This window comes from Hakea prostrata, chromosome 4 (assembly GCF_041222555.1).
Source record: "Hakea prostrata isolate BN-2017 chromosome 4, UWA_Hpros_2, whole genome shotgun sequence".
NCBI classification, from domain to species: Eukaryota; Viridiplantae; Streptophyta; class Magnoliopsida; order Proteales; family Proteaceae; genus Hakea; species Hakea prostrata.
In genome coordinates, this window is record NC_142603.1 from 44,069,979 (window position 1) to 44,084,656 (window position 14,678).

General features: G+C 35.7%; 1 protein-coding gene across 1 annotated transcript in view; it reads left to right on the forward strand.

The window, feature by feature from the left end:
- Positions 1 to 11,659, forward strand: part of LOC149019026 (S-adenosyl-L-methionine-dependent methyltransferases superfamily protein) — a 31,128-nt gene extending 19,469 nt beyond the window's left edge. The window contains exons 8-11 of the mRNA XM_089153111.1: positions 2,539 to 2,586; positions 6,036 to 6,152; positions 10,416 to 10,486; positions 10,759 to 11,659. Of these exons, the coding sequence (XP_089009237.1) occupies positions 2,539 to 2,586; positions 6,036 to 6,152; positions 10,416 to 10,486; positions 10,759 to 11,110 (588 nt within the window). The 3' untranslated portion in view covers positions 11,111 to 11,659. The remainder of the gene's footprint in view (positions 1 to 2,538; positions 2,587 to 6,035; positions 6,153 to 10,415; positions 10,487 to 10,758) is intronic.
- Positions 11,660 to 14,678: the final 3,019 nt, after the last annotated feature.

Here is a 14,678-nt window from a genome sequence, read left to right on the forward strand (position 1 = left end):
AGCTGTCTATATAGAAAACTTTATCAACTTCTTGTGCAAAACCCATGACTTATCAATATAATGAGCAGTGTGTGTTATATATCCATCATTAGTTATTGAAGTCAACAAATTCGTTGTGATTAACACTCTTCTAGATGAATTCTTTACTGCCTCTTTAATAGAAACTTTCTCCCTCTTAATGACTTTATAAATATTACTTAAAAGAGTATTCCTACTAATTATAGTATAGTCAGGATATGTATATAACACCGATCTCCTAAAGTTTGGATACTCTACAAATCCTAAAGGAGTTCATTTCTAGTAGTTGATGTCAAGATCACGTCACACACTACATTAGGTCAATTTTCAAGCTTTTCATCCCCAAATTCCCATCATTTTGTTGCATAATTATTTGATTTCTATCCTTGTTATCTCGCTTAGGACACCTTTTCATATGATTATTAAGACTAGTAGTCCCATTTTTGGGGGGTCAGCCAAAAATATCCTCCCACATTTTGTGAATTTTGCTTTAACCCTTCCATTTGTAAATTTCTGAGGTTCAACCATTTTAAGTCAATTATTTGTCCAGTATATTGATATTTTAGTCTTGATCATTTTGGTTGGTTCGAAAGCATTGCCAACATCATCCTGGGTCCTTACTTGTTGGCTATTATTAGATGTCTCAGAAGATCTTTGAGTCTGAGGGATTGATGGCTCAAAAGATCTTTGAACATGTAGGGATCCAGGGTGATGTTGGCAATGTTTCTGAACCAACTAGAATGACTAAGACTAAAACATCATATGTTGGACAAGTAATTGGTTTAAAATGGTTGATCCTTAGAAATTTTCAGATGGAAGGGGCTAGAGCAGAATACACTAAATGTGGGAGGATAGTTTTGTCTGACCCTTTAAAAAATGTGACCATGGTCTCAATACTCATATGAAAGGGGGTTCTGAGTGAGATAACAAGGACATAAATCAAATGACTATGCAACAAAATCATGACATCAAATTCATAGATGCATTTATTCAAGAGGTTCAAGATAGTATTAAGTATGTTAAGAGCTCACAAGCTAGGAAGATAAAATTTCAAGAATGTTGTGAGCGCCTAAGAATATCTAACAATAGGGGCTTATGTGGAGATATAATCATGGAACTACATGATGGAATTCAACCCAAAATGCTTAGTGATGCTTTATTTTGTCGGCGAACATTTGATAGTTTGGGATATTCATATCAATGTTGCACAGTAAACCCTAGTTCATATGAATGGGAAGGGTTGAAAGAATTTAAACATTGTTGAAACCATTTTATGGGGTTACAAAGGTTTTATTGGGTTCAAAGTATCCTACTGCAAATCTGTACTTTGTTACTGTGGTGAAAATTTATTTGACTTTGAATGATGGATCATTGTTAGATGAGTTTATAAGAGAGATGTAACATGCCATTAGATAGAAGTTCAACAAATATTGGGAAAAATACTCGTTGATTTGATCAGTTGCCATTGTTTTTATCCTTAATACTAAATGACCATTCTTAAGTGTGCATTTGAAACAATCCATCATGGGAACTCTTTCTTAGTGGATAATGAAATTTAGTGTGTGAAGGGAACTTTAAAAAAACTTTAGGAGAATATGTGAGCATGCCTAAAGATCAAGAGTCTTCTTCTTCTTCTTATGTGGCCGATGATAACTTCTCTAGTCTTCTAAAGCTATATTGTTATATGTCTTTGAATTTTTGTTATCGTATAATTGATATGTATTAGTTTTTACGTTATATATTGCCTTCTATGTCCATTTTATAGGCATTTCTTAGATATAGTGTTGTGGAAAGAGTGAGGACAAATGGGAAGTCTAATTTGAGCAGTATTTTGAAGAGCTATCTAGACAGTGGGCTATAGATTACCCGATTTGGCGCATATGGCTTGTGATGAATTGGCAATTCCTGTGTCAATAGTTGCGTCTAAGTTGGCATTCAATGTAGGGGGTAAGGTAATTGGTTGATATCAAAGTAAGTTACTCTCTAGCAATGTTAAGGCCTTGGTATGTCTTTAAGATGGGATTTACAATGTGAATTTTGGAGGTAATAATTTTTTTCTTATAATCATCGTGCATATTTTCTAAAATATTACTTTTTTTAATTCTAATTAATTATTCTAACTAATGCTTTTGTGTAGTTGAACTGGTTCCAGATCAAGATACTGAAGAATTATCTGAAGCATTGCAAGATGTGTTTACAATGTATTAAGTTCTTATTGAAGTGTCCACAACTCCTAGCAATATATTGTAAATTTTTCATTTTGGAACTTCCTTTTATTTAATCATCTCATTTGTTATTTGTTATGTTTACTTGCACTTGTGCTTATTTGGTGCCTTCTTTGTCTGAGAAATGTACAGAATGCATAGGCAACTGATATAGTGTTGCAGCAATTTATTCTGTGTAATGTTTATGTTAATATTTTCAATGGTTGTGCATTGTGAAATTTTTTATTTTGACAATTCTAGTCCTTGCATAACTGATGAGACATTGCCTTTGTTTTTATGTCTCTTATTTTGCAAGGTTGGTCTGAGGATTTTAGTAGATGAGCTTTTAGAAACTAAGCTATTGGTTTGTCATTTTCTGGCCCTTACTTCATTTGACGATATTTAGGCTTATTGTTTGTATTTTGTATGTGTTTTCTATCTTGTATTTGTATATATTGTTTTGGTTGCTTTGACTCTTCTTATGTACCTTTATCACTTGACGATGTCTTATACCAAAAATGTATAGCAACAACTGTGAGATCTCTAGGCTTTTATGATGTCTGTTATTTTAATGTTTCATGATCTTGGTCAAGAACCAATATTTTTGTCATCCCCCTTTCTCAGCTTTCGTCTTTTCCTTTCCTCTTTTTATCCCCATTCTTAAACTGCTAGGACAGTGGGAATGTGAACTAGTTTTCCTTACCAAGTCATTATAATTTGCTTACTTGCAATTGAGAGGTTTTAAGCCCAAAGACAAGCCAATGTAGCATTACAGATTAAGGTATGGTGAAGATCAAATTGGTTTTCATTACTCTTTTAGGTAAGATATGGTATTTTCCTCCTTAATTTTCCTATCTATATTCTGAAGCTGTTGACTTTCTTTTTTATTAGTGATCAACTTGTTGTGTTTCTTCCTATTTGTTGTTGTCACCATATACAAGGTAGAAGAGTGAGATCTCTCCGCCCTAAAAAACTGAGATCTCGACCATCTCGGCGAGATCTCGATCGAGATGTGTAATTTTTTGGCGTCAACTTGGTGGCCATCTCAGTGGGTTTTAGGGTCCCAGTTGGGCTAAAACTTGGTATTAGCCTATTTAAGGCCTTTTGAACATACTGTTGGCCTTGTATTTGTGAGAAAATAACCCTAAGTATGACTTCTAAGTCTCCATAGTGTGAAACCAAAATACTGTAGGATTACAGAATGCAAAGTTATACAACATGTAATATTGAACCTTTAAGGCATATAAATGAAAAGCAAGTGTATGAAATACATCAAAGAATTTAAATGTCATCAAAATTCCATCCATATGAGTATACAATCTTGACTTTCGAGAATAGAATAATAAAATTATACAATCATTAGAAGTTCTATATAAGTCATTACTCATAAGGTCATAAGACAAGCAGAGAATGATTGATCTTCCTTGATGTTGTAGATGTGCTAAGAGTAGTTGTAGGTAAAAATCGAGCTGAAATTTGCAAAAAATCTAGCAAAAAAAAGTAAGAGTTCCAGCGAGAGATGGCGAGATCCCGAGTGACTGAGTGAGATAGCCCATTTTGCAAAACTCGATCTGTATCTTGTTACGGTTTATGGAAAAAATCGGGATATCATGCGAGATCTCCCACCATGATCATATATCAGCTTATTTCCATCTTAGACTATTGGCTCAAAATTGAAATCCAAGATTATTATATTTTACTTGTGCAAAGTGCTGCTACTGCTATTGCCTTTTGTATCATGAGAATAGGTTTGGCGTGACATATTCAGCTTGAAACTTAGTGAGACACATCCAAGTGCTAACTTCTTGGTGAGTTATATCCAAGCTGCGAAGGGATTTTTGGTAGGTGATATACAAGTATACAACATCTTCTTTTGACTGTGGATTGAGTCTTATAATTTTAATGAGGATGTGTGAATGGCAATGGTTTTCTGAGTGTTACTTGTGAAATAACTTTGCCCTTGTTGGAAAAATATTGTATGTATCTATAATGTTTGAAAGAACTCTGTTGTGCTTTCGATCCTAAGCAGTCATTTTCTCAATCAAGGTGTGATGCTGCTGAACCAAATTGGTCCCATTTCACTAATCTGTGTCATTTAATTGGAGGGGCACAAAAGAATCTCTCAAGGGGAAAGAAAAGGTTGGGCAGGTTTGTATAGTGGTGCAGGGGAAGAAAGTTGCTTCTTTTTTTTTTTTTTTTTGGGGGGGGGGGGGGGGGAGTTTGCTCTGTTTTGTTAAATGAAGTTGATGCCCTGTTTTTCACTTATCAAGATGTATTAAAGAACTCTGATAGGACCCTCTCAAACTTGGTTCTGCATCCAATCGATAGCTTACTGACAACAATGGATGACTACAGGTTCAATACAAACAGCAACAACATATAACTCTCTTCTTTCATTTCTTTCATTATCTCTAATAAACTTCAATAACAGAAACAAATAACACCAGAAACCTATGAATTCAGAACAACAAAACAGCAGAATAAAATTGGAGTGATAGTCGATTACATCAAGCTTTCCTGATTGGATATAGCTGATAAATTTCAGACTGATTCCACTACTGATAAACACTTCTGAAATTAAGATAAAACTAACTAAAACTCAGACAAGCTAGAACAGCCGATGGGTAGCTAATTCCCCCAGAGGTCTTCCCTCTCCCTCAAGCACTTGCTTCTATCTTTTCTGCTCCCACCTCTCCCCCCCCCCCCCCCCCCCCCTTTTACTTACTTTTTAGTATCCTAACAAACTCCCTATGCATAACCAATTCTTCCACCCTCAGCCATTCACTTGTTGCCAGCTGGATGATACCTTCTGTTCTTCTGTCTACAGCAAGTTAGTGGCTGCTGTCCAATTGGGTGTTGCCAGCTGTCTTCTTTTCAGTTGTATCCCTTGTAGTAGCTGTAGGTTGCATCCTGTAGACCCTATTCTTCTTTCTCTTGTACACCTTGGTGATTAGGGGCTTATCAAACTCACTTGTTAGATCCAAATGGTTTATTCCTTGAATAACTTTTATAGATCTTATCTTAATGTTGATACAAGATAAAGGAACCCAGTCTATTATGTTTTCTATTTCAACTTCTCTTTGTCTTTCCCTGGTCCATTAGCTATGCTAAATGTAGTAGTGAAAGTGCCACTAAACCCAATCTATCAAGAAGTATATGAAGGGCATCTACTTAAGAAATGAAGTTGACATTAGAAAAGATTTGATGCTTCATGTCAATTTCTGACCTACCAAAACTAAAAGCCAAATCATTTTGTTCTTGCACATTGTACCATTTTCATACCGATTGTATATTCGCACCAGATTCGTACCGTATTTACACGATTTTCTTGTACCAAAACTGTTCCATATTGTTTTTCTCATACTGTTTTCATACTATGCCGTATAGAATTCGGCGCAGTATGGTTTTGATTTTCGGTAAAATTCAGTATGGTATGCTTTCAATTTTTGTATAGTACCATACTGTATGATTTACATCCCTAGACCTGAGGCTGATTCCCACATTGGTACCATGATGAAACTACATGGGAGAATAATGAATTGTGTCTCGGGGAATCACAACCAAGCTTTACTCATGAAGGTGAAAGAGAACAAATTTCAAAAACTCCTTGCGATTTTAAATGTCTAAAATGAAACTCATACTTAAATTATGATAGCTATTGACTCCGAACATCATATAAATTAGTTGTCCTTATACCATGACTTTTCTCACTGCCAAATGGAATTAGTTCAAGTTCATTACATAGTAACTTATTCAATGCATTTCATTCTCTCTCTAGCATGACAGGTCATGACAATGGAGCCTTTTCTGCAGGTGATACTAAGTGATGGTGATTTTTCAAGTTTAGCAAACTTGAAGCTTAATTTGGAAATGAACCAGTTGATGACAAGAACAGACATGTCAAACAGGACACTCCAAGGCCCGAATTTGGTGAGTTATGGTACTGCTCCAAATAATTATTCTTATTTATTCTTTGTTTCTGCATTGAAAATGGGATTACAGAATAGTGCAACCCTGTGTGAGTGGGAACCAGAAATTGCATGTCAAGTCCTCCACGATAATTTAAGTTAGTCAACTTTTCATGCCCCTGCATGGAGAAGTGATATAATTCAGGTTGAAGGAACTAGAAGAGCTAGAGGTAGACCTAAGATAATCTTAAGAGAAGTGGTGAGAAAGGATATGCATAGCTTAGGCTTTGGATCTAGCATGGCCTCAAACATAACTGATTGGAAGGCAAGAATCCATGTAGCCGACCCCATTTAGTTGGGACAAGGCTTATTTTGTTGTAGTCAACTTTTCATTGTCCCCATGATTCCAAAATTGGACCTAATGTAGTTCTAGATGGGAAGGAATCCAACTGGAAGCTTGGATCCATCATGAAAATGTATGTTTGACCAGGTTAAGAAATTGGTCCTAGGTCAAATTAAAGTTTGGCTTGATGGTAAGGTTAGGTACACAGATGTAAGGGGGTCTATAGAAAAGGTTACATTTATCTTGGAAAGTCTACTGGAATTGAATTGCAGCAATTTAGGATTAGGTATTTGTATTTTGAAAGGACTAATTAAACAACGGAATGTAATTCACCCACCACCCCCCCCCAAAAAAAAAAAAAAAAAGAAAAGAAAAAGAAAAGGCGATGGGATCTTGGGTTTAGTGTTATTAGTTGAGGACCATGTAATACCCATGCTTTAAATTTTATATTTATATTTTAATGGGCTTTTATCATAACTTGCAATTTAGCATAGTGGTTAATGGCATTGATTAAATAAAATAGTTTTAGGGTTCAAACTTAAGGAATGCCAATATAGTGTTTTTTTTTTTTAATTTATTTTTTATTATTATAAATTGTGAGTAAAGATGGACTATAACGTGAAGTGCATGTTCATGGATCCTAAACGAAATAAGGAAAGGAAAAAAAAGGAATAATTACTATTGCCTCCCATGAACTATAGCTTAATTATTAAAAGGACCTTGCTCTTTATGAAATTACTATTGCCCCCCTCACTTTTAACGCCGTTAAAAAACCATTGTGGTTGGATGTTTAATGTCCATTTTGCCCTTCTAGAATTAAGATGCCAAAACAAAATACCCTATGAAATACCAATTCCACTGTTGTTTTATTTCTTATCGGGTAAGAGAAGAAGATAAGTTATTTGTTTTCCTTTTATTTTGATAAGAAAAGAAGATTGTTTAACACGTCAGGTTTAGGGTTAATTTTTTCCCTAATTACTAAGGCAATAATGTAATTTAATATAAAGATGTAAAGACTCAAGAGGACAATTTTAGAATCCTTATATGATTAATCCACCCTACTAGGCAAGGGGGTTGGAGGCATTATAGTCAAAGAAAAAGAAAAATTCCAGCAAGCCATAATATGATCTCAATGTAGGTGCAAGTTTACATCTAATGTAGAAAGGCAAAAGAAAAACTCAAAACTCCTGAATCCTAACCAACCAACATGTAACCAATCACCAAATACAGACTAATGGGGCATATAACTAGCAAATGAGAAGGAGATGCAGACGAAAGAGGGCACAAGAAGAGACAATAAAGAGGGGCTGTCGACAGAGGTAGTAGAATAGAGAAGATGAACAGCAGCCAGGTAGGAGAAGAAAGAAGCGGGAAAAAAATTACTTTCTGCAGGAAACAACAAAGGGGTCGTGAGGCTTTGAGAGAGAAAAAAGAGAAAAAAAGTTGTTCAGCAGAAAATAGTAGCTGCCAATGGGTTGGAGAAGAAAAGAAAAGTCAGAAACAAGAGAAGAAGTTTTACTGCAGAAACAGAGAAGTCGTGAGGTTCTGGAGAAGAAGAAGAGAATCTTCCAAGCCAAGAAAACAAGGCTTTTTTGAAAAAAGAACAGTAGGACTAGACAGAGGAGACAGTGAAGGAATTTTCTGGACAAGAAAAGGGGGAAGGAGGGGAGAACTGACCTGTGGAAGATGCAGGAAGTAGTGACCAAGGAGTTCTGCCAAGAGAGACAGAGATGCAAGTTCAATGCCTTTTTCTTTCCCTTTCAAATTCTTTATAATCGTGCTCTGTTGGTGGTTAGTGATTGCACATTAAAAACAAGTAAGACTTCCTAAAATAGCTTATGAAATAAAGAAAAGAGAATAACTCAAATCCCAACTGAAATAGAAACTTTCCTAATGTACCTCATACAGTAAAATAACATCCCAATGACTACTAATATTAATGTGAAAAAAAGACATGTAAGGTCTAGATGACCTTTTCTAGTAGCCGAACCAAAGTGTAAGGTTTCGTTGCCTCCGCCTCTGGTAGTAACGAGTGATAAGTGCGCATCGTATGATGTCCCCATAAAAAACGTTCAACTAAAGACCAACGTAATTGGAGGATCAACCTTATGATAACGAATTGGGAATTTAAGCCCAATCAATTACCTTGACCCACCTCCATGGATGGAGAATTAATCCTATGGCCATGAATTGGAAATTAAATCCTTTCAATTGCTTTGCCCACCTCCTCACTCATGTTAATGTCCATGATGGTGCCCATAGAACATTTAAAGTCAATAATGATAAACCTAGGTCTTGAGTGGGAATTACTCTTATAAATTCCATTCAATAATTTAATCCACCTCCTCTCCCATGATCAAGGCCATGAATGGCGTTTAGGACTCTCATATTAGTTCCAATCAATGTTTATAGTAGACCTCACCATCCATGATCAAGGCCATGAATGGTCTTTAGGGCCCTTATTGCCATAACCTTAACTCATGTCTCCCACATTGACATAGCAATCAAAATCAAAGAAAAATGGGCAAACTAATTTTGAGACTTAGATATAATTTTATTAAACTAAATCTAACATTCATGGCCACAATGGCTGACATAGAACTCAAAAGTAGGGCTCAAGATAGAACTAGGATTCAAAACCAAATCCTAAGGAGGATTTCTACTTCAAGCAATACTGCAGTACTCAAACAAAATAGTAAGTGAAAATCAGATGGCCCTAAACCTAGTACTCCACAATTTTAGTTCTGGTTTAGGGGGATCCCTACACAAACTTACTGATACTGTCAGGAAGAATCTGTACTCCTGTCTGTTTTTTAGACAGTCAATTTGCAACGGGATCTCTACAAGATCGGACCCGACCAGGGATTAGAACACTTATTGATATTGAAGTTAATAGAGAACCCCAGATGGGAACCTAAAGCTGAAGGATTGAGCCACTGAGGAGTAATGGTAGACTGACATGTCCTGTCTCTTTCAAAGATTAATGATCGTCAATGAGTAAACTGTTGAATATATCGAGCGCAGGCACTCAGCATGCTGCTTTTAACATAATAATCTTGTGTATTGACAGCAACGGGTGGATTTTTATTTATTTATTATTAATTTTTTAAGGGGCTGAGTGGGGCTGCAATAGCTCTAGCAGACAGTGCCTTGTTATGCTTCCTCAGCTTGTTGGTTTAAGTCCAGTAAAATTGATAACTTGCCCTGCTGATGGAGAAACTGGGATGATTAAAGCAGGTATTAACCAAATCAGGGCTTTTATCACTGAGAAAACATCAACTGGCTCAATAAATATTTGAGTTACATAGCATTTTTGACCCTTTTATCTCCATGGAACCCTCACGTCATTGTGTTTCCCTGAGAAGGTCTCACATCTGGGAGAACCACCAATAGTCTTGAAATCTCTAATGCAAGTTGGCTGATGGCTTGACTTAGCAAGGAAAGGTGTTGAATTGTTGTTCTTTGTTGGTCAATTTTGAAGGAATGAAATCAGGCACTATTGGTTTATCAACAAATATCAGGTGATTAAATTGGTTCATCATGTACTAATCATCATGAACAGCTGGACCTTGTTCCTGAGTTTGAAGAAAATTCTTCATCAAACCAATGAATGATTAGGATGCATAATCTGTAATTCTGTGTAGCAGGCTATCTTTCATTTAGTTTGTCTTTTTTTCTCCCAGGGTGTGAGGGTGGGGGACTGGGCTTTGCAGATTCTTTGTTTCTAGTTCTTCGTTCCTCTCCCTTCTTTTCCTTCAGAATAAAAGAATAGGAAGTGTTACCTTTACTAATTCTGCTTGGTTTGATGAGTGCCTAGTTTTAGTATACTGGCTTGTGAAATTACCATATTGTTGTACAAAATGCAGGGCAATCTGCCTTGAGAAAAATATTTAAATTGAAACATAAATAAAATTTCTAATTTCTGTCAGTTTGAATTTTCAGTTGGAGTGCATACATTTGTCATGGGAATCTGCATCAGAAAGTCGACTTCGGGACTTCAGGCCAGATGTAGTGTGAGTTGTTCTATTTAACAATCACGGAGACTCAGTGGACCTTTTACTATGGTTACAAACTTGTCCAACTCCTTTTCTGTTCATGTCTTTCTTGACCATCCCAAGAATGCAATTGCTTGGAAGAGTAGTTTAGGTGGCTGGCTACTTGATTGATTGTAGTTTTAGGTGCCTATGGGCATAAATACCAGAATTTTGGTAGTTTCCTATTGCTTTTGTCTCTTTTCCTTCTTTTTTCCCCAAGTGTCTTATAGTTACTTCTCTTTATTGCCCAGGTTGGGAGCAGATGTAATTTATGATCCATTGTGCTTGCCACATCTGATTCGGATACTTTCCATTTTCCTTAACCTGGATGAATCAAATCACTGTCAAGGAAAAGCTGAATCTCACTGTGATACTTCAAAGAAAGGCAGGGTTGCTTATATAGCAACTGTAGTACGTAATCTAGAAACATTTCATTGCTTCCTCAAACTAGCAAGTGAAAATCATCTCTCTGTTTTTGATATAACTGAAGCTCATAAGCCAATGGAATTGCTCCCTTACATGCAATCTTACGGTCGCTCTAGTGTACGTCTATTTTCTATTTCCTTTTCGGGTGATCGAAATTCCGGCACGGTTTCTGGATGAATGAAATTTGGAATCCTAAAATTTGATAACCTATTTTTAGGATCAGAGCCTTTAGTTTATGTAACTTGCTTTTTTTATTTCCCTGGGGCTTGTAAATGATTATTGTAGTTCATGCATCCTTACTGGCATTCCAGCTTGTCATTGATCTAAAAGTAAACTTCTTTTATAATTTCCTTGGGGCTTATAAACCTTAAGCATATAATCATATTTGTTTGTTTAATGGAGGTGTTCCTTTTTTTCAACAGTTTCATTGTTGCATTTTATACTTTATTGTCTAATGTAACTGTTTTAAGCTACTGCCAATAATGGTGTATGTGTTCTCTCTATAGTTGTGGAACACAAAAAAAGTCTGAAACATATTGTGATTACTGATTAGTCTCAGAATCTTTTAGTAAAATACCCTCAAAGTCCTCAGGCTGTCAGTGTTGACTCCATTTTGTTAGATCATTGGTTAGTAGAAATCATGCTACCTAGAATAACTTTTTCTAGTCACTGCAGTATTTTCTGATTGTGGTTTTCTGACTTGGGAGTCGTGTTTTGGTGAATGGCAAAATGTCCCTTGAGGATTTCTTTTCCCCCCCCCCCCCCCCCCCAACATTTTGGTTGCACTTTGTTTGGTAATCTAAATAGCAGGATTCTGGGTGGTTTGGGAGTTGTATTGCAATTCATGAAATTCTCTAGTAATTTGATTCCAAACACATGCATATTATGGTTGATGTCGATGGCCTCTACCAGTTAAAGAATTATGCTAGCTTGGGCATATGAATCAGTTTTCTGGGAGTTAACATATCCTTGTACCCTGAAAAAAATATTAGGCTTGCATTCTAGTTGGACATGGTTTACCATATGTGTTGTCAGCACAGGATCATCAATCTTATGCCTGCCCCAGATGCTGCTTTACTTGCTAAGCATAGTCCCTGGATTCATAACAATGTTTAGTTTTTGAGTATCTCCCACTTATGTAACTATTTGAAAAATCTTGATCTTAGGGGAGGTGGTAGTCACTGGCCACCCAAGTTCCATCCTTAGCTAACACAACTGCTCAAAGCCAACAGAATGTCACACTTTCAGTGAAGGGATGTGAAGTGTAGGGAATTTTCTTTTTCCCTTTCATGTTGTTTGGTTGCAAATAGAATAAAGTAAAATTAATTTTATCAACTTGTTCTTCTTGTCGATAAAATTGATCTAAAATAATAATTAAGCAAAATAGATAATTTTTTATCCTTCAAATTCTTAGCATTAGCAATAGCATGTAACACAAACAAGAGAATAGGAAGATAATCATACATGCAAATGCTGCTCAACCTACAGTCTTGGTCTGAACCACGCAGTCTTGATTATTCAATGATAGACTTCAATTAAGCGTGGTGCAAAACCTAGTAGCTTAGAAAATGTTATGGTTTGGGTTCCAAGTTGATGTGTCATTGTGTCATAATGGCATTGCGATGATCACATGATTTACTTTCTTTTGAGCATGTATATCAGCTGCCATATAATTTTTACTTCCTATAAAGCATGTTGGTAATAAACTTGAAATGGGATTGGTTGGCTACGACATAAAATTGGTGTTCAATGAGGCTTTCTCATAAGAGTTTTATAGATTCAATTTGACAATCTCATCAGATCCTTCAATGCTTTCAGTATGAGTCCATAGATTCACTTGGTCCCCTGATTTCTTGACGACAAGATCAACAAAATCTTCAATAAAAGTCATACAAGTGTGCTCATCTTGAATGGTTTCACATGTCTGTAGGGTGTGTTGCATATACTCATCCATGTTTGATTCATCAACTACACCAAAAAGCTTCTTCAAATTCTAAAATATAATTCTTTTTTCTACAAACAAGCAATCTCTTTTAGAATTTTCAAGAATATAATTTTTAGTTGTTGGTAACTGTGAGGGTTCAAATCCTCTGCAATGTCCAAAGTAACAGCCAAGCTAATGAGCTCTACATATCCCATAATAAGTCCTAATCATTAGATGATGAAATTATTAAGCCAATTTTGATTCATTATGGGGCACTTGGGCACTCATTAGTAATATGCCATTGGGTGGCTGCTGCTTTGGGCGCTAGAGATGATTCAAACCCTAACCGCAATAGATTCAAGGTTTGTTGATCATAACTTTGTTAATTCAAAGACCAAGACCCGAGGTTAAATCAAGTATTTAAGGCTTAGAACTTTACATCCAATTTTAGATTAATTTTGTCAGATATTTCTTTTCTTTCTCTTGCAATTAGGAGAAATTGTCGGTAATTCAATAGAAAATAACTCATGGTTGTTCACAAAAATCTGTTTTTTAATCAACCATTTAGCAAAGAAAGCCATGTGACAAATGTAAGGAAGTCACTAAGAGTGACCTATAAAAATAATTTTTTATCAACCAATTGGCAATAGAGAGAAAGTGATGTGATGGGGGTGTTGACAAAGTCACTGGCGGAAGTGGTTATCTAGAAAAATAATTTGTCAAAAATTTTCTTTTAAAATAAAAATATAAAAATTTATATTAAAAAAGAAAAAAAATAGAAGACAACCTCCAACTTTAGCAGTTTTATATTAGCAGAGTGACCCTAATCTTTACTGATTTTGCTTCTCTATATTTTGCCCAGTGATCTTTCTTGCAAGAATGTTAGCGTATTTTAAAATCAGAACCATTTACTTTGATTGAGTTATAAATCTTGAAAGTCTTTTCATGAAGAAAAAAGGTTTAAGTACCAAATCTTGAGAAGTGTCTCAGTTAATAAAAATCACCATCTCTAAACAGAAGGTCAAAGTTTGAATCCTCAAGAAGCCAAGAGCAAAGCCCTATCTTATATTTTAATTCTATGAAACTATCCCCAAAGAATGCAGTCTGGCCTTGGTGATCTCAATTACCAAAAGAATGAACAAAAAAATAAGACTACGTGCCAAGCTTTGCTAGAGGTAGATCTGTAAACGGATCGGATTCGGCTTGGATACACCAGTATCTGAATTCGAATTCAATTAGCAAAACCGCTATCCGAATCCGAATCCAGCAGAAATTTAGAGAAGGTATTCGAATTCGAATTCGGAACTTTATCGGATATCCGATAAACTATCCAATTATTGATTGGTGATTGTCAATTTTTTTTGTTCGATTTACAATTTCCGGTTACCAATTACTGGTATCCAAATCTGATTATCAATTCTTTTTTGTAAAATTTTTTTAATACTTTACTCTAACCGGATAAGTTTTTCTTTTCGATTATCCAATTACCGGTTTCCGAATCCGAATACCAGTTTCCAAATCCGATTATCATCCGTTTTCAGAAAAAAAAAATATGTTGAATACTTTACTCTACCCGGATATTATCCGATCCGATAAGCAATTATCCGAATCCGGTTGCTTAACGGACGGATACAGATATTTTCTGGTAAGAAAATTTTCGGCTACGGACACCCTTAAACGAATACGAATGCGAATTCGGAGGCGGATTTCGGTTATCCATGTACAGGTCTAGCTAGAGGAGAAGAAAGATCAGAAGAATTGATTTTATATGTGATTGCATTTTTCCAAAAGAAAATTTACATGTCGTTGTCCGCCTGCAAT